The sequence below is a fragment of the Sitophilus oryzae genome, unplaced genomic scaffold, assembly GCF_002938485.1.
Source record: "Sitophilus oryzae breed Bouriz unplaced genomic scaffold, Soryzae_2.0 scaffold_1443_pilon_pilon, whole genome shotgun sequence".
Classification (NCBI taxonomy): domain Eukaryota; kingdom Metazoa; phylum Arthropoda; class Insecta; order Coleoptera; family Curculionidae; genus Sitophilus; species Sitophilus oryzae.
In genome coordinates, this window is record NW_022146108.1 from 2,896,031 (window position 1) to 2,916,529 (window position 20,499).

Here is a 20,499-nt window from a genome sequence, read left to right on the forward strand (position 1 = left end):
GAAACAGGTTGACCGCTACAATATATGGTAAACTTGTTTATGTTAAATATAATTTAAATATAATAAACAAAAATGAAAGGGTTACTGACCTCAATGTAAGTTCATCTTCTGAAGCTGACATGTCTTCGTCTTCAGACATCGACATCTATGACATCGACTACGAAGATGAAGATAAGAACTTACCACTGTCTATTAATGTCAATTAATTGTTTGTTTTGAATTAGAATAAACGTATTTTTAAAATAACTTTTAACTGTTCTCTGTTTATTTTAAGTTAAAATAGAAATATGTTATTGGTAATTTTCTAATTTTATTTTTTTTTATTTAAAAAGGAAATGTTCTTTATTTATATATTATTTTAATGATTATGTGAAATGAAATATTAATTTGTTTTTATTTGTTTCATTGTACTTTTAAAATTATTTTTTTTTGACTGGTCAATTGACGGGTCAATTGACGGAAAAAAAATTGACAGGTCAAATCCAGAACCCTAATCGTGGCATAACATGGCATTTCATAGGTATTTCATACATGTCCTCATATAAAATAAAGTTTCTTGTATGCAACAAACTGTATTTTATTTAAATTAGAAGAAAATAATAATAAATTGGAATAAATAATATTTGGCGACATAATTCCGGAAAAAGCGTAACCGCTCCGAAATTATCAAAAGTTTTGGAGAGCGACCGTTCGTTGTAAGAATAGCTCCAAATAGTATTTACATTTTCTTTTCAGGCACTTTCCAATCTAAACTTATTTCTTTTATCAATGGTGTATGTTAAACGTAATGATGGATAACCTATATTTCTCAAATTATTGAAGAATTTTTTGGCGTTGAGTTTTTAATAAATCCCCAGCCAATCCAAAACCCATGTTGACAATTATTTGTTTTTCTAATTCTAGTTTTTTTTCCAGACCATCTCTAAAAAAATGGATCCGATACCGCACCAAAAACAACGGAGAACTCCTCAAAGGCAACATCAACACCTACCTAGAACACAAAACCATCCTAGACCCACCGATTTGGGCGACCAAAATCAGATTCCTCCCATACAGCTCACACAAACGAACAGTTTGCATGAGAGTTGAAGTCTACGGCTGCAAATACACCGAAGGAGTAACATCTTACTCCATGCCTCAAGGTGACAAAAAAGGAAGCAGCTGGGAGCTCTACGACTTCACCTATGACGGTCATTGGGATGGTGAGAAGCTCAAGTCTGGACTAGGTCAGTTAACTGACGGTTTAATTGCTCCGGAGGATTTTAAGCTAGCTTTCCATCAGGAAAACACTCAGGGATGGGTGGGATGGAAGAACGATACCAGGGAAGGCAAACCGATAGAGATAGTGTTTGAGTTTGATAGGATTCGCGAGTTTACCGCAGTGCATTTGTATACCAACAACCAGTTCACTCGTGACGTGCAGGTTTTTAGTGAGGCGCGCGTTTTTTTCAGTGTGGCTGGTAAAAGATACAAGGGTGAACCGATAACTTTCGATTACATGGAAGACCGAATATTCGAAACTCCCAGAAATGTCTCTATCAAACTCCATCACAGAGTGGGACGCTTCGTGAAACTCCAACTGTTCTTCGCTTCAAAATGGATTCTTATCAGTGAAATAGCTTTTGACAGTTCGCCAACAACGGGTAATTTTACGGAAGAGGAGGAGTTAGATAATAATATACAGGGTGATCAGACTGTGGTATCGGGACCGGAGAATAAGAACCCGATAAGTGCGGTTTCGAGTACCGGAGGGCAGTATTTGGGGATTATCGTGGGGATTTTGGCGGTGGCTGTGGTGTTTATGATCGTCGTGGTGTTGTATATAGTGCACCAGCAGAGGAAGTACAAGAGTTCGCCGAGGCCCAGTCAGATACCAGATAAGGCGGCTCTGTATAGGACACCATCGCTAGGTATGATTTTATTTTATTTACATACTTAGTACCGTATGATCTAAAATAACGGCGTCAGCGATGGCTATATCATTTTATATCGGAAATGTCATCGATCGTCATCTCCCAGTCAACTGGACGTCGGTTTTTCTCGATCATACGGTATTATAGCTGTATAATGGTTTTCTAAACCTATTTAGAAGTACTTTTAAATTTTTGAAAGATCTACCTACCATCTATTCCTCTATTCTACCTTATAAGAGTAATACTACCTTATACAGAGTGTCTGTAAATTTATATTAAATAATTACTAGCTTTAAATGGCAATAACTTGTTTAATTTAAATGGAAGACCCTGTATATTTTACGAGAATCAGATGCACAATTTAATTGTCTATAAAATTGTATTAAACCATTTTTAGCTATCTGTTCAAATTTTCGTAGAAAATGCATTTTCTTATAATTTAGACCTCATCTATCATTATACCCATGGGATATTGACATTTTAGATTTTATTAAAGATGTAACAAATTTTTAAAGAGTACAGATACTAATGTTGTCGATAGAGTTCGCTCATTTCGTTCAAAAATAAAAAACTGTTTAAATATTTTTTGTTAAAGAGGACCAATTAATACGATCCCAGTGTTTAAACTACCGACATTAACTGACTGTTTACGTTGATTAATATAATAGTTGCTCCAAATACTAAAAAACTCAATTTTGTATGTGTATTAAACAGAGTAGTTAGTATTAGTTATAAGATGTTACTTCCTCATAAATTTTGTTTCATTTTTTGACGAATGCTTATTTATACCAACAGAAACGTTCATTTTTATAACTTATTATTATATTGATTTTTTTTCTGAGTCAAAATCACATTTATTTAAAATAATTTATTAATTAAAATAATTAAATATGTAATTAACTAATTTTTGGGCGGAAATAATGGTGGTAAATAAGAATTAGTATACTCTTTTACAGAGATTTAAATAGTTTTCTTTTTGTAAACAAATGGGATTGCAATATTATTACTTTTACCACATGGTAGGTACATGTTATGTGGCTTTAAAAAAATCTAAAATGTCAATATTCCATGGGTATAATGATAAATGAGGTCTAAATTATAAGAAAATGCATTTTCTACGAAAACTTGAAGTGATAGGTAAAAATGGTTTTGATAGACAATTAAATTGTGCATTTGATTCACGTAAAATATACAGGATGTTCCATTTTAATTAAACAAGTTATTACCGTTTAAAGCTAGTAGTTATTGAACATAAATTTTTCGACACTCTGTATAAGGTAGTATAATTTTTATTATCGCAACACAATATCTGATCAATAAATAATCTCCAGTAAATATTTAGTCTTAAAAACTTTTATACACTTGGAGAAATGAAGCCTTAAATTTTTTACTGCAATTTCACAAAATTTAAAATATTTCAAAAACGGCAAGGTTTAAGTATGATGAACCTTAATCAAATTTACATTTGTTTCAATCATAGAATCTAAAAACAGAATAATATACAGGGTGTTCCATTTAAAAAAATGAAACTATAATATTTTTTACTTATTTGGGACACTTTGTATCTTGTAAAAATATTTTTAAATTGTAGCTTTAATAGTCCTTCAACGAACCCAGAACTTATAATTTGTAAAAATCTAAGCGTTTAGCTACAATACTCCGTGTCGCATGTGGTGAACAACCCTGTATAATATACAGGGTGTCCCAGAAATAAGTGCAAGTATTTTAAGGGGTGGTAGATCTCGATAAAAGAAACGTATTTTCTCTTTATCGTTTTTCAAATAACTCCAAAATATCGGAGTTATTTTACTTTGAAAATTTCTAAAAAAATGATTTTTTGCTAAAATTTTCAGAACCACTGGATCTTTTCTGGATTTGCTTTCTTTTAAATTTAATCTAATACTTATGTTGTCATATTATCAAGAAATTATGTTTTTACTAAAAAAATTTCCAAAAAATTTCGAATTCTGATTTTTTTTTCGCGAAAAAAACCTGATGGGCGTGTTTATGGGGTTGAACTATACTACCAGTTAAAATACTTGCACTTATTTCTGGGACACCCTGTATATTGTTTTTAGTATGGAGGAGATGGATTAAAAGGCAAGGTTGAGCCTCGAAAATGGCTGGCAAATTTTTAAACGAATTTCGGTGATAAGACGTCATGGAACAGCCTATTAAAATGTTGAACTTAGTTTAAGTTCCTGAACGCAGTTTGTATAACAACGGATCTTAATAATTAAGGCATCGTTCAGACAAATTATTTGTCTGAACGATACCGCCAAATATAGTGCCGAAATTATAAACCCTCAATCAGTCCAATTGACTTTGGAAATACTATACCTGGTCAAAGTTTACACCTGGTACTCTTTCTCTAGTTCTGATGTTTCTGATCTTGTTTTTGTTAAGATGCTTCTTAGAATAGCTCCAGACCACAGTTTAGTTGTTAATATTCGGTGTCCAGACCTAATAGCAATTAAAGTTCGAAGAAAGATTTAAAGTTATCAAGCGATATGTTGCTCGGGTGTCGAGTTGATATCGTGTTAGAGTAACCATTATGAAGCAAATCCGTTTGAATATTATTTAGTTAAACCTTAAATAATGCTTGGTCACTGGCTATGATGTTTGGCTTGTGATATATAATATTTTGACAATTTCTATTTTGTACATAAAAGCATCGAATTTTAAATTGTACCTAAATAACCCTTTTTTAACCAAATAACTTCTTCCTTTCAGGTCGACTCACCACCTCCACCGATTACGAGGACGTGCGCAACCCCGAGTACGCCGTACCGCTCCACCAGAGCAGCCAGCGTTGCCGCACTCCACCCAACCTCCAAAACTTCTTCCCCAAGGCGCCGTCGTTACCGCCGCCCTCCGAGCAGTACTACGCCGCCACCGAGATCTTCCGGCAGGGGACAGGACCGGTGCAGTTCAAGCCGCCCCCGCCGCCGCTGAACACGCCGCCACCCATGCGGCACCAGATGCCGCCCCAGGGGCGGTACGGTAGCGGCGGCGGTAATAGGACGTTTGTGGGTCCGTAATGTGTGACGGTCTTCTCTCTGTGATATTTTGAGGTGGGTACTTAGTGGTTTTATTTTTGTTTATGTAAATCAGCCAATTGTGTGAAATAAATTGTATTAGACACACTCACCTTAAAATTTTGATGAATTTTAAAGTTTTATACAGGGTGAGTTTCCTACGATGTTCTCTATGGGTATCTCGGAAACTACTGGAGATAGAGAGCCGGTTAAATGGGGAAAGCTTTTTATGATTGCAAATTGCAGTTTTGTGGGGTCATAAATATGCACCTTTCAGATTTTTGAAAAAGTGCATGGCTTACTAGATATTTCGAAAAAAACAAATTTTACCTATTTTGAAAATTGTCCCTAATTCCATTATAATCTATTTTAGACAAAAGGTTTTCAGATAAAAGTTGTAGTGAAATTGTTTAAAAATTATAAGAATTGGCTATAACTCAGTAATTTTTGAAGAAAACATATTATAGCTTATATCGCAGAAAAGCTTTAAAAAGGGCGCTTTTTATGAAGTCATGGCCAACTATAGTTTCCATTTAAAAAAACATATGTTTGTGTCATATGTCAAAAATGACAGGCATTAGAGAAAAACGGAGGACACAATCTCATTAAGGATGTGGTTATCTACAACTTTTATCTGAAAACTTTTTGCCTAAAATAGCTTATAATAGAATTAGGGACAATTTTTAAAATAGCCGAAATTTGTTTTTTTCGAAATATTTAGTAAGCCATGAACTTTTTCAAAAAACTGAAAGGCGCATGTTTATGACCCCACAAAACTGCAATTCTTTCCCCATTTAACCGACTCTCTATCTCCAGTAGTTTCCGAGATACCCATATAGAACATCGTAGGAAACTCACCCTGTATATTTTCTTCTAGTACAGTGGGCCAATTTTAATGATTTTTTAAGCAATTTGTAGCTAAATATTTGACTTTTTAATGTCCCTTTCTAAATTAAAAACGAAAATTTCCATCTGTCAATTATACGAGGGAAAACAAAATGTTGATATTTTGGAGAAAGTTTGAAACACCCTTTGGAGTACGTTAATAAAGCAAACAATTTAAAAATCACTTTATCGTCTAGATTAGAGGTGGGCAAAGATTGAAGAGTCGTTCTTGAGATTCTTGTTTTTATGAAACGTAACTTGTGCATGTGGTTCGTTCAAATGAACGAATCGTAGGAGTCGATTCAATATGAGAAATTGAATCGTCTGATTCGATTCACTAAAAAGAATCGTAATGCCCATCACTACAACACACCACCAAAATCGCTATTCCCGTTTTTTAGAAAACCATGCGAGATTCCTCAGATACTACAACTTTTCGTAGATTTTTATAGTATGTCACCATAAATAATTTAGTTTGGCTAAGGCATACACGCAAAATTTTGCTTAAGGACGTCTATTTTGAAAACGTTACAAGAGACAAGTGCTACGCGGACAAATTCTTGAACGTATGATTTGAAATGCATATTTTCGAGTTATTTACGTGTGGCGTGCCTAATGCCTCTATAGGACAAGCGCTCATAAATTACAAATAATAAAGTGTGTATTAAAGAAGACGAAAGATGTACCCAGAGTGCATTAAATCCAACAGATGGAACGTTGAAAATTAATGTATTTTGAATTTCGCTAAATATATATCTTCGTTCAGTTTAACTAACATATTATAGTATAGTATATTTCGACGTGGCGAATGAATGCCTTTGCTCTTGCTAGAGTATGTGCCTACTGCTAATCAACTTTACGTAAGATATTATACATCAATCACGAAATATGTAATATTTTACATGTATCAAACAAAACCTCTACAATATCCACTAGTCCTGTCCTCTGCAGATGTGATCTCAGGCTGCAGTGGTCCGTGTATAATGGTTCAAGTCTCTTCCTTGGTTATCTTCCTTAGTTAAGTTAAGTTAGATATTAAGCAGATATTACGAGACTAAGCCGAATACAATAAATATGAAGTTTTATCCAAGAATTAAATTTCATTAGAATTAATACAGGGTGGCCCATCGAAAACGTTCCGCAAGGCATAACGGCCAGGGTAATTTTTTTTAGAAAATTCAAAAACACGTCAATTTTGTTTGTGAGGGGGACAACTTTTGCCTTAAAAATTATTGCAAAATCTTCAACCCTCTATGCGGGGGTGTCATCCCCCGATTTTTTTCAAATGGGAAGGGGGGTCAAGGGTTTTTTTGAAAAGGGCTTTCTATTCTCTATACTCTCCTGCTTCGTTTTTGAAGATCGGTCGAGTCGTTGGGAAAATATGAAGGATTGAAATTTGAACAGTTTTTAAACATTTATCAGAGTAAATGATAAGGATAAATTCCTTCGACCAATTTGCTGTTTTTTCTTATTATTTCTAGATGTTTGCAATCGGGTTGCGCAGATATTCAATTAACGCCATCCTGACAAACACCTTTATGGCAAAATTGTTCGCCAGCCCATTATGAAGATTATTATAGGCATTATTATGAGTTATTTATTTATTAATGTACATGTTACAACAAATTAGAGGGTGCTAGTAATGCACAAACTAATAATCACAGAATTTGTCGTTTGTTCTTCATCCAGGCAAGAAATAGCTTGCTAACATAAACATCAGTGGCAAAATATGTCTTTTTGCGGACGACACTAGCTTCACTTGGAGCAACAAGGACATCACGGCACTTCATAGGATTATATCAAATGACTTAATCACCATTAAATCTTGGTGCGATTCGAACCTCCTGAGTCTCAACATTTCTAAAACTAAAGCTTTGTCGTATACAAAGAGGTTAGAAGAGAAAGAGGTAACAAATGCTCTATTTTATAATGCGCGAAGGCTGCCTGTTTTTCCGATCTGGGTTCCTTTGGTGGGGGTCACGCCAGGAGCGGATTTAGAAATTTTTAAGTGAATAATGATATACATCTAATATATAAAATTCTCGTGTCACAGTTTTTATTACCTTAATCCTTCAAAACGGCTTGACCGATTTTGATGAAATTTTATATGTATAATCAGTGGATATGAGACTAGGTTGTTATCGATTTTTTATACCCCTAAGTGATAAGGGTGACCCAAGAAAAAAAAAAATTTTTTTACTTTTTTGAAAAAAAAATTATTTTAATTTTTTTATGATTTGGCATTATAAAATACATACAACCCTAAATTTTCACCCTTCTACCACCAACACCTATTTTGTAATAGGGGTTGTTTTTTTTAATTTTTTTTATTACCTTACTCCTCCGAAACGGCTTGACCGGTTTTGATGAAATTTTATATGTATAATCAGTGGGTCTGAGACTAGGTTATCGATTTGGTGGCCCAAAAAAAAATATTTTTTTTTAATTTTTTGGAATTTTTTTTATTTCTATTTTTTTATGATTTGGCAATTAATACATTTGGCAATTAATACATTAATACAATTTGGCAAAAATACATACAACCCTAAATTTTCTTTTTCTACCATCAACCGCTCTTTTTTAATAGGGGATGTTTTTTTTAATTTTTTGTTACCTTACTCCTCCGAAACGGCCTGACTGGGCCTGACCGAGTTTGATGAAATTTTATATATATATATATATATATATATATATATATATATTCAGTAGGTCTGAGGGTAGGTTATTATCTATTTTTTATACCCCTAAGGCGCGGTATTTTCAGGTATAAATAAATAACTTTTATCTAACAAATAACAATCTTAAAGATAAAACAATTGGTAGAAGATACACGTTTTTACACGCTATCCGTCAAATAAAATATATAACACGCTATCTGTACCTGAAAATACCGGGGGTAAGTGATAAGGGTGATCCAAGTCCACCGGCCAAATCTTCTGGTGTATGGGTGGCTACTCGTTTTTTAGACCAATCTAATCTGACAGATCAAGTCTGCTCTGATTTGGCCTGTGACAGGCTTGGTCCGCCAATGGCTTGGCCTGCTACAGACTTGGTCCGGCACACAAACACAAAGTTCTTATCCGCAGACCAAGTCTGCAGGCCAAATCTTCTGGTGTAGGACGCTAATAAGCAAATTTAATTGTAGAATAGGACTGCAGAAAAACCACCTTATGATATTAAAAATTCTTTATTTAAAACTATTTAAATAAAAATAATTCTACAATGGGCTATAAAATATAAAATAACACAATATTAATCACAAAAATAGTATATTGTTTTATTAGGAATAAAAATGACACTTTTCGTGGCGAGGCTGTACGTTTACATACAGGCGAGGCACAAAAAGTAATTTTTACTCCGAATAGAACATGCTATTTTTTTCCAAACGCCACAAATAATTTTTTAAACAATTTCAAACGTTCCAAATGATATAAAAAGATTTAAAAGTAATACCTTGTATATAATTATATATCGAGAAACTATGGTTACCCTCCTTGAATTTGACACTTTATGTCAGTTTAATAATATATTTTCGCACTTGTATGCTTGGGCGTAAAAGTGTTTTACTTTTATATCTAGGCAGTAAAATTACTTTTTTACATTGTCAATCACGTCGCAAAAACTAATACTTTTGTGACGTGTGAAAAAAATAGTATATTGTTTTATTAGGAATAAAAATGACACTTTTTGTGGCGAGGCTGAACGTTTACATACAGGCGAGGCACAAAAAGTCATTTTTACTCTGAATAGAACATGCTATTTTAGAAACGCTACAGATAATTTTTAAACAATTTCAAACGTTCCAAATAATATAAAAAGATTTGATGTGTATAATTATATTGTAATACCTTGTATATAATTATATATCGAGAAACTATGGTTACGCTCGTTGAATTTGACACTTTATGTCAGTTTAATAATATATTTTCGCACTGCTTGGGCATAAAAGTGCTTTAATTTTATGCCTAGGCAGTAAAATTACTTTTTTATATTGTCAGTCACGTTGTAAAAACTAATACTTTTTTGACGTTTGAAAAAAAAAATATATTTTTACAGAATTACAAAATATTATTGTCCCTTAAATAATACTAACTTATTATAACTAGACCGTATACTTCTACTTTTGTCAAACAGACTTTTGTTATAATGATGAATTCGCACAGTTGCATATATAGAAGAAATTAATTCTATTAGGTTGTTAAAGTGGCTAGTAAAAATATTTTGTTCTCTAAAGTGGTTATTAAGTGATTCAAATAAGTTTTTTTTACCAATTATTATTTTTAAAACTCTAATATTTATTTTTTTAATATCGATAACAGTTTCTGAACCGTTAAAAAATATCTGAAGAATTTTTTCTGTTGTTAAACAAATATACATAACATCTTCAGATGGATAAAAGAGGTACTGTCCTTTGTCTTTTTGATTAATAAAGGACGTTATTAAATTATACCTGTCACCTGAAAGTGAATAGACACATTCCTCGCATTTTAAAATTTTACCTATTTTTTTAACCACAAAGCCAGCAATGTATGTTATGGCCTCTTTTTTAAATTCTGATATATTTATATTTATGTTTAAAGCATTGTGAAATATTTCATCGTCCTCAACTTCAATTACTTCTTCGGTTACTTCTGAAATGCGTTCTTTACCACATGTTTTATTAATTACCTCAGAAGGAGTTAAAATTGGAATTGCTTCCAACGGAATGCAATTCCCTTTAAATGAATCTCTCAATTCAAGATGGACCATCATTTTTTTATACGCCGATTTAAATTGTTTTGCTGATGGATTGTTGTTGTAACCACCCAGAGATCTAATCTGCCCAAAAAATAATTCAATGTGATCTTGACTTATTTTGTAGGTAGGGAAATACAACAGTAAATTATTCTCATAAATTAGATTTTTATAAAGAAATTGAAGGCTTTCTATATTAAATAAGAACCCTACAAATCCCATTTTTCTGCCGCTTTCGCACAATAGTTTGCCATCCATTAATCTTAATGATTTTAAATAATCTAATAATTCACACAAAAAAGAATTTATTTTTTCAAAGTTTTGCATACTGATTGGTTTTTTGAAATCAAGTTGGTGCAAATTTCTACTGTTTAATATATCAAATAAGTTGTTTATATAGCGTATGAATTTTACTGTGGGTTCAGAATCTTTAAACTGTTCAAGTTTTAAAATTTCATTGCAATATTCCAAAGAATGTGCTACTGATTGGCTAAATAGTTGGGTGGCTAATTTAACCTTCATTTTTTGGTTGCTATAAAATATATGTGATTTTCGCATTTTATTAGCCAAGTGCAAACCCTCTTCATCCTGAAGTTTACACAACTCTGTTAAAAAATCCCATTTTATTGTTCCACCGTTGTCATCTATAATAACTTTTTTTTCACCCAATGTATTCCTAATTAACTTTACCATATGACATGGATCAAAAAAAACTGCAATTCTTCTCCCAGAGTTAGGGTCAACAAATGTTGAATTAATATTTTTATAATCAAAATTACAACCCAGTTGTTTAGCCAAAGTAATATTGTTACTAGCCCCATCAAAAGTGATAGACACCAAGTGGATACCCGATTCATTTAGTAATTTTAGGCACTGTATTAGTAAATTATGTTTCTGTAAACCATTTAATGAGTCAATTAAGAAGTATCCCAGAGGAAGCTTCCAAGATTCGTTGACACCAACTAGCATAAATACCAGTGCTTCTTTTGCTACTGGATTAGAGTCAGTTTCTAGCTGAATACCATAATCTACAAATCCGTAGTATCGAACTCCATCAAATTCTACATGTTGGCGAATTGCCATTTCATCTATTACTAAACTACATATAATTGTGCGATTGGCATGTTCTACCTTTTTTTTTAATAATTGAAACACCTCTAATGTAAAACCAGCTTCCCCATTTACATTTTTATACCATCTCGATATTGTTTTAGGATGGGGAAGAGCTGAATTAAAAGTGTTCCTGACAAAATTATAAGCTTTTACAGAATAAAAATGTAACGTAAGGGAAAAAGCTTTTAAATTATTTCCATATTTGTGCTTCTTAGTTATTTGCCTCTGTAAAAATTCTTCGTTAGGACCTATTTGTGCTAAAGTTTCCAAAGTTTCGGGAGTTACCTTACCACATAATGATTTGATGACATCAGAAAGAGTGGCTGACTTCTTTTTGTAATGCTGGAGACTGGCTCTAAGACGTTTAATTTTTCTTCGAGCTGTGACTAGCTTCTTTGTCAATTTCATTTCTCGTGGCGTAGTATCCTGAAAAAGTATATTGATGTTTAGTAAACAATATTACTAGCAAAGCGTAAGAAAATAATATTTATGAACTAATAATTATTGCCGTAGTTTAAAACATGGTAAGCATTATGTCAAATATTCATATGGATTGCCTTTATGCAACCGACAAAATATAAAATAAATTCTGTTAATATGTTAAATCAACAAAAAAATGCTTACAGACATTCAGGTAGGGATGTAAAAATGGTAATTTATTTTTTGTGACATGACATTGTCATTTATGTGTCATTTACGGTCATTTATGGTCATTTACCTTAAATGTAAAAAAATCGCTAGGGAAGTAAAGATAAAGATATATTAACAAATACAAACAAACTTAAACAAAAATCAGTCTTAGTGGTTCTACGTTCACTAAATAAGCTTAAAGGCATAGCTTAGGTATACTTTTAAAATAAAATAATAATATTTAAAAAAAAAATGAAACAAAACACAGCTATATCACACTGAGTAACTAAGGTCCATTTGTTTTCAAAGAAAAAATGGAATAAAGAGATATATATCATAAATTTAAGTCATAAATTTAGGTGAACAAAAAAATAAATGACAAGAGTGTCATAAAAATAAATGACAAGAGTGTCATAAAAATAAATGACAAGAGTGTCATAAAAATAAATGACGTGACCGTCATTTTCATTATGACCGTTACATGACAATGTCAGAAAAATTTGGGGGTTTTCAAAGAAAAAATGAAATAAAGAGATATATATCATAAATTTACGTCATAAATTTAGGTGAACAAAGAAATAAATGACAAGAGTGTCATAAAAATAAATGACGTGACCGTCATTTTCATTTTGACCGTAACATGACAATGTCAGAAAAATTTGGGGGTATTTAGTTTTTTATAATTTGCTCACATCCCTACATACAGGCAAAGTTTTTCTTATAGCAATTGTACTTGTTATTAAAATATACAGTTAAAACTTTTTTTAGTGTAATACACTCGTATGTGTCAAAAACAGTTCTTTATCAACAATGTTTTCTTATTTAGTTCATCCAGGTATTCTGCATATTAGAAGCAAAGCTTTTTATTACATATCTTTATTTATACTTGAATAGCATATGTGCTAAAGTATATTTTAATTCTCTGTAAACTTACACTGACATTTTTTCTAAAACATCATATGCCTAAAATAATCAGCTTCTGAGATATAATTATACAATACAATTGAAAAAATGGTGTCAAAGTTAGCTTGGATATGAAGACCACTGTTATTTTATATAAAAAATTATACGAAGAATGTCATCGATCATCATTTCCAAGTTCACTTTCGCCATTTCCTTTTCTTGATTATACAGTAGTACTGTATTACAGTTGAGGGTTTGGTTGATTATTTTGCAGTACTGTATGTTCAAACGGTTTTCGATCCAGCATACTTTGATATTGATAGTTCAAAATGGTTTTCATGATATAGACCAATTCCCAATATATTCCCCTTAAGATCTCTAATTCAAATTACATTTGTAACCAGACTTACCGCAATATCCTTGGCAATGGATGAAAGTGGTGAAGTCATATTTTCTAAAGGTTCAGTGCTACTCGATGGTCTATATGGTAGTTCTAGATTGTCCTTAAAAACACCTGTGCTAGTAGACGGCAGAGAACTACAATCCATTACAGAGACACTCTGTATTGTATTTGCATGTTCAGAACAAAAGGAATCAGTGGTCTTTCTAGATAGGTCACATTCACTTGCAGCACGACATGAAGTGTTACTTGTAATCTATAAAAAAAGTAATAAATATTCTTAAAATGTATAAAAATTGATCAAAAAATAAAATGTAGTGGTCACGTAACCACTACTTTCAAAAAATTTTCATTTCGCTTATTTAAATCTTAAAATATAATATAGTAAAATATAATAATAAAGTATTGTGACAAAGGCTAAATTATAAAAAATATATATTTTATAATGAACTAGCAGTTTTTTTTAAATTCCCTGTTTATTAATATTTCATATTACTTTGAAACATAAAATATTCTAAATTAGCACTTACCAATATAGGTATAGCAGTTTTCTTTAAATGTAATGAAAAGGGTGATTTTTCATTATCAAATGAATCTTCTTTAAAATGCAAATGACACACGTGAGAATATTTAAAAATATCATCTTTGTTTAAATCCAAAGCTGCTCTCCAAGACTCCCACATCTCATTATTTTTAGGAAATCTAAAATAAATCAGGTATAGGTTAGATATGCAGTAAAAGCTAAAGTAAAAGGCTAGATAAGATAGTAAGTAAAATCTAGATTAGATATACAGACATTAATAACTAAAATAATTTCTAATTTATTATACTGTTTCGTGTCAATAACATCTGAAATAAAAGTGAGAATGAACTCCATATATTTATAAGGAAATTATTCTCTTAATCTAGAAAACTGTAACTGATTTTCCTGCAATTATCAATTTGGATTCCATTAATTTAATAAAAAATTGAAAACGTACTAAATGCTGTCCTGTACAAAGTTAAAACAGAAAACAACATGGCTACTTTAAATTATCAAATTTCATATTACTTACCGAAATAAATGCACATCAGTCTTATCCCGATAGTAATTGGCACTTTTATTATAAATACAGTTTTTTACAACACACCTAGGCATTTTTAAACAATAGTAAGTCCAAATTAAACACAAACAAAGCCACTAGAACGACTGTAAACACACAGCTGACACAACGAAAATGGCAGAAAATAGAGTCGGTTGACAGCTCATCGGCCCCAGTCGGCGCGTTATTCAAATAAATGTTATTCATTGGTCCGAGCGCTTGGAATCCTGGAGTGGGAAACTGGCAGGATGCGCAGTGGTCTTTGCTACATCTTTAACTTCATAAATCTATGGTCGTATAAAAACTCGTTGCAGCCTTTTGTACTTAACAACACCACCATTGACGTCGTAAAATCTGTAAAATTCTTAGGGCTTGTTGTGGACAATTCTCTGAAATGGAACATACATATCGAAGCTTTGTCGAAAAAATTGATCTCTGCCTGTTTTGCATTAAGGTCTGTTTCTAAGGAGCTTAACTTGTCAGTGACTAGAACTGTTTATTATGCACTTTTTGAGTCGCACCTCAGGTATGCCCTTCCATTCTGGGGTACGTGTTGTACGACTCAATTTGACCGCATTTTCAAGCTCCAGAAGAGAGCTGTTGGATATTCACTGGGACTAAACAGCAGAACTCATTGCCGGGACTTTTGTAAAGAATTAAAAATATTGACTCTTCCTTCCTTATTTATATTTGAATCCGTTTGCCTAATACGTAAACATGTATCAGCTTCTCAAGAAAGACCATCTCACACTTATCCACTCAGGAACGCGGAGCAAGATCTTTATCTACCTACCCCACGCTCAGAGTTAGTTAAAAGTTCAATATTATACAACTCGAAAAAAATGTACAATCACCTGCCATTTGAAATCAAATCCGTAACATCATTTTTTTCATTTCGCAAAGCATTGAACTCTTATTTACTAGACAAGGCTTTCTACGCCGTAAATGAATTATATTTTGAAAATCGAATTTGATCTTGTAAACACTGGTCTAATGTTTGCTATTGCTATATTTACTAATGACATCGAAATGAATTTATTTAGAGGTCATTGATATTTTACTATAAACTAGCTAAATATTTTTGAATATTATTTTTATTTTTTTGTTCTTTGACATTGTATTTATAAATGTTTATTTTAACAATAAGACTGACAATATTATTTGTATAGTGTTTTATATTATCTTTTGTTTGTTTCTTTGTGTACCTTGTTTTTTTACTTTGTTTGTTAGTTTACCTTTGTCTACAAATTGAAAAATTTTTTGACAATAAAGGCATTTATTTATTTATTTATTTATTTATTTATTTATTTCTCTTACACTTCCATGAAAAATTTATGCTGGGTGACAAGTTATTCAGGTTTAGCACTTGTCGCTAAATTCTTTTGCTAAACCAAGAAACTATTAGTAGTTTAGTTTTATGGACTTAAACTTCTCTGATGAAACCTAGATACAACATAAATAAATCCTCTTTATTTTAGTGAGACCAAATATTGCACAGTACACGACGAATATAAAAACCATCAATCATTAAGACCACTAAGCCGTTATCTGGGTGTGCGATCTCGCATCGAGCAATAAATCTGAAAACTCAAGCCCGCTCTCGTAATTTCCTCTATCGGAACAACCAGAGACCTTTGCGCTGTAAAATTAGCTCAATAAGGCACGAGAAAAAGGAGTATTTTTAGATTACGGTGGAATACTTTAAAAGCCTTCGCGAGGCGACTTTTTGATTTATGGCTCGTGAGCCATGCAGCGCCGGGCGTGTAGTTACAGGGCCGGACAGCGAGTAAGCCGGCGAAAATTGGCCGCGAGCAAATTAAGTGTCAAATAATAATCCGGCAAGGAGAGGAGAAATAAAAGAAGGATGAGGTTTAAGTATGCATGTGGAATTTTTATTTTGTCACGACGCCGACGTAGACAAATTTATGTCTTGGAGAGAGGTCTTAATAGGATAAAATGTATTGGAGAATTGTTCAGAGGGAGTATCAAGTAGAGATGAGCAAAAAATGGAAAAGTGTGATTCAATAGCAGCGATTTTAAAATTGCAATCGCGTCTCTCACGACTTGGTTGCGATTTGCGATTTTGTAAATTAGGACGGTGATTTAAACTTCTGTCTGCGACTTATTGCGACGATATTTGGTATAAACGGTAAAGTAGAATTCATTAACATATACAGGGTGTTTCAAAACAAATGCGAAAAACTTCAGGGGGGTGATTCCTTGTTCAAAATAAAGGGTAGTTTGCTTTATAAACGTTGGGTCAAAAGTCAACCATTAGAGAGATATCGCAGTACAAAGATAAATAATGTTTTTATTTTTTATCTTGAAAACGAAAAGAGATAGACTAATGAAATTTTACGGAATCATTACTGTTATGAAAACACACTTTCTGGTATTTTTTTCACTTTTTTAAAATGAGTGGAAGGGGTTGAAATAAACTACCCCTATCATTCTTGTTAATGAAATTTAAAGAAAAATCTTATCAAACACATGCAAAAAAAATTAATTTTGATAGTTTAACTTATTTAGAAACGTTTTTATCTCTTGTGTTTTTTTGATAAAACTCACCGATTTGAAATTAAAAAATAAAATGTAAAGCATTACATGTCAGGACAAAAAACATTTTTAGATAAAGAATCTAGTGGGCAGCTGTAATTTTTTTAGGAAAAAATCTAGTCGGCCGCTGTCACTTTTTAGGATGTTTCTAATATTATTTTATTTGACATTACCCTACTGCAATACGTTATTATCTAGATTATTATTATTATCATTATTATCACTAAATTCTTAATCTAAAAATATTTTTAGTCCTGACATGTAATGCTTTACATTTTATTTTTTAATTTCAAATCGGTGAGTTTTATAAAAAAAATACAAGAGATAAAAAAGTTTCTAAACAAACTAAACTATCCAAATTAATTTGTTTGCATGTGTTTGATAAGATTTTTCTTTAAATTTCGTTAACAATAATGATAGGGGTAGTTTATTTCAACCCCTTCCACTCGTTTTAAAAAAGTGAAAAAATTACCAGATAGTGTGTTTTCATAACAGTAATGCTTCCATAAAATTTCATTAGTCTATCTCTTTTCGTTTTCAAGATAAAAAATAAGAACATTATTTTTCCGCCATCTTTGTACCGCGATATCTCCCTAATGGTTGACTTTTGACCCAACGTTTATGAAACAAACTACCCTTTATTTTGAACAAGGAATCACCCCCTGAAGTTTTTCGCATTTGTTTTGAAACACCCTGTATATTCAATTTTTTTCGATCACTTTCTATTTTACCTTTATTCAATAGAAAACGGTTACTCTGAATAGAATGGTATATCATATTATGTCAACTTTTGACATTTTCATTTAAAAAAAATCGCATTTTAAATTTCATTCTACAGTAGCATGGCTCTGTTAAAAACATTAATTTTTAATCAAGGGCTAATCATTTTCGTGTCTTGTCCTGGCTGATTGGCATATTTGGAAAAAGCATTTTTTATTTTTATGACTAATTTGTTACCAATACAATTTGTCGTTATGAACCGCATGTTACAATCATAGATAAATGAAACAAGTTTATAGATTGGAAAGTGCCCATAAGGACAATGTAAACACTATTTGGCGCTATTCTTGCAACGGTCGCGACCCAAAGTTTTTGAAAATTTTGGAGCGGTTCGGTTTTTTCCGGAATTATATCGCCAAATATTATTTACTCAAATTTACTATTATTTTTTATTAATTTTATAAATAAAATAGAAAAACCTATGAAACATTGGAAACCGACGTTATGCCACGATCCACGATGGTTTTTGCAGTTCACAGCACAGCTTTTTAAGTTTTTAATGCCACTTTTTCACAATTATCACGGGTTTGAGTAAATAAAACTTAAATTAAACTCACAAGATAGCAATAATTGCTTTGAAAATGGACGCTTTAAACACTTTTCGGAATTTTTTCAATGAGAGCGGTTTAGATTTTGAAAGATTTTATAATTTTTGAAGATTCTGACTTTGACAAGAGATATGGTATTTTACAAGAGAAAACTTATTTCTGTTTTTGTTTGCGGTTGTTCTTAGCAACCGCTATAGCAGTGCTAGATCGCGTACAACGGTTGCTTTAAAGGGCGTTCCAATCTAAATTTATTTCCTTTATCTATGGTTAAAATTTCCAATTAAACCATTTGCGCAAATGCCAAAAGTTGATACATAATATGTCGTTCTATATCTATGCAGAGTGTCAGATTTCCTATCGAATTGACAGGACAACATTGATAAGACAGGATTGAATACAAATCAATTGAATACGTCTATCAATCTTGATTTATGTCATATTATACGAACGTACCAAATCTCGGTTTTTTTATCTGGAAAAAATAAAGAAGTTATAAGGGTGGGCCACCTTAAAAAATAATTCTTTTAGATTTTTTAAGAATTGGATAAAGAATTAGATAATTGAGATCCGGTAGAAAGAGTATGTTTCTGCAGTTGCAGTTTATATAAAGTTTTAATACCTATAATATGTGTTGCAGATGTTAAAAAAATTTCAAAACTAACCAGCAGATTATTATTAACTCTTTTTAATTGTTAAGCTATTATTCATAATTTTTCATCGTTGGGTAAGTTGGCAGCAGAATACATACATACATACATACTGCCATTACTCGCTGACGAGTATTTGACACGCATCAGAAGATGGTCACGTAAGGCGTTTTCTTTCATGAGCTTTGCTGTGACTGAAAAGCCCGATACGTGATGTTATCTCTCTTCCGCACTCCGGATATTCAAAAATCTCATTGCTTTGTTTCCTCTTTACTTTTTGGTTGTTGCTGTTAACTGACTTTACAATCCTTCTCCATTCCGTTCTATTGTGAACTGCTTCTTCCCACTCATTCTACTTGTTAATTTCCTTTAAGTTTTTGTGAAAAATATCCTTGTACCTTTTGAGTTGTCCACCCGGCCTCCTCTTACCGTCTATAAGTCGTCGAGAATTTGGTATGCGGTTTTCTTGCATTCTGTATACATGACCAGCCCATCTTAAGCGGGACTTTGTAATCATGACTTCAATACTCTCGCAGTTAGCTTTTTCAAGGACCGATACGTTTGAGACATGATAGAACCATTCTATTCTTAAGAGTTGTCTAAGATGTCTCTGTTGCAACTTGTTTAATGCACTCATGTGTCGGCAGTACATATAACATGGTGGAAATTGTTATTGCTCGGTATACTGCTAGTTTCGTTTTGGCAGCAGAATAATGGCAAAGTTCAACAACATTTCCTTTTGTAATTACTTCTAAGTAAAATTACATACAAACCACCGAACACCACGTCTGGGAAGTATTACAAGAGAATCTGATAAAAACTAATTAGTTAGTAATACAAGTATACATTTTTCCAAAATGATATCCAAAATAGTAAATTTTAAGTTTTCTTTACAAAATAATTGGAAATAATAAATCAATTAAAAGTTCATTGTATTTTTATTTCGAATTAAATTTAAATTAATGCAAATGGTCCCTGGGCAGAAACGATTTATTGTGTGCAGCAGGTGGCATACGATTATGAATAGCTTTCCCTTGTGTTCGTTCATCCTACATACATTACAATACATCGATAAATTGCAGTTAAAATATTTAAATAGTGAATGCATGTCCAATCGCCAAGAGAAAACAGCTAAAAGAATTTTAAGTTAAAATAAAATTATGAAAGTTACTGGAAAAACTGGGGAAATGCTGGCTTTTATAATGATAGTGTACCTGCTGGTTTTAGAAAAAGTTGTCTTAGCCACTAAGTACAGAAAAAAATTGTGTGT

At 32.1% G+C, this 20,499-nt stretch overlaps 1 protein-coding gene across 2 annotated transcripts in view; it reads left to right on the plus strand.

Annotated features, from left to right (window-relative positions):
• Positions 1-20,499, plus strand: part of LOC115877302 (discoidin domain-containing receptor 2-like) — a 111,849-nt gene that overhangs the window by 82,804 nt on the left and 8,546 nt on the right. For both annotated transcript variants that reach the window (XM_030893436.1, XM_030893437.1), the window contains exons 6-7: positions 916-1,910; positions 4,647-4,987. In XM_030893436.1, the coding sequence (XP_030749296.1) occupies positions 916-1,910; positions 4,647-4,954 (1,303 nt within the window). In that variant the 3' untranslated portion in view covers positions 4,955-4,987. The remainder of the gene's footprint in view (positions 1-915; positions 1,911-4,646; positions 4,988-20,499) is intronic.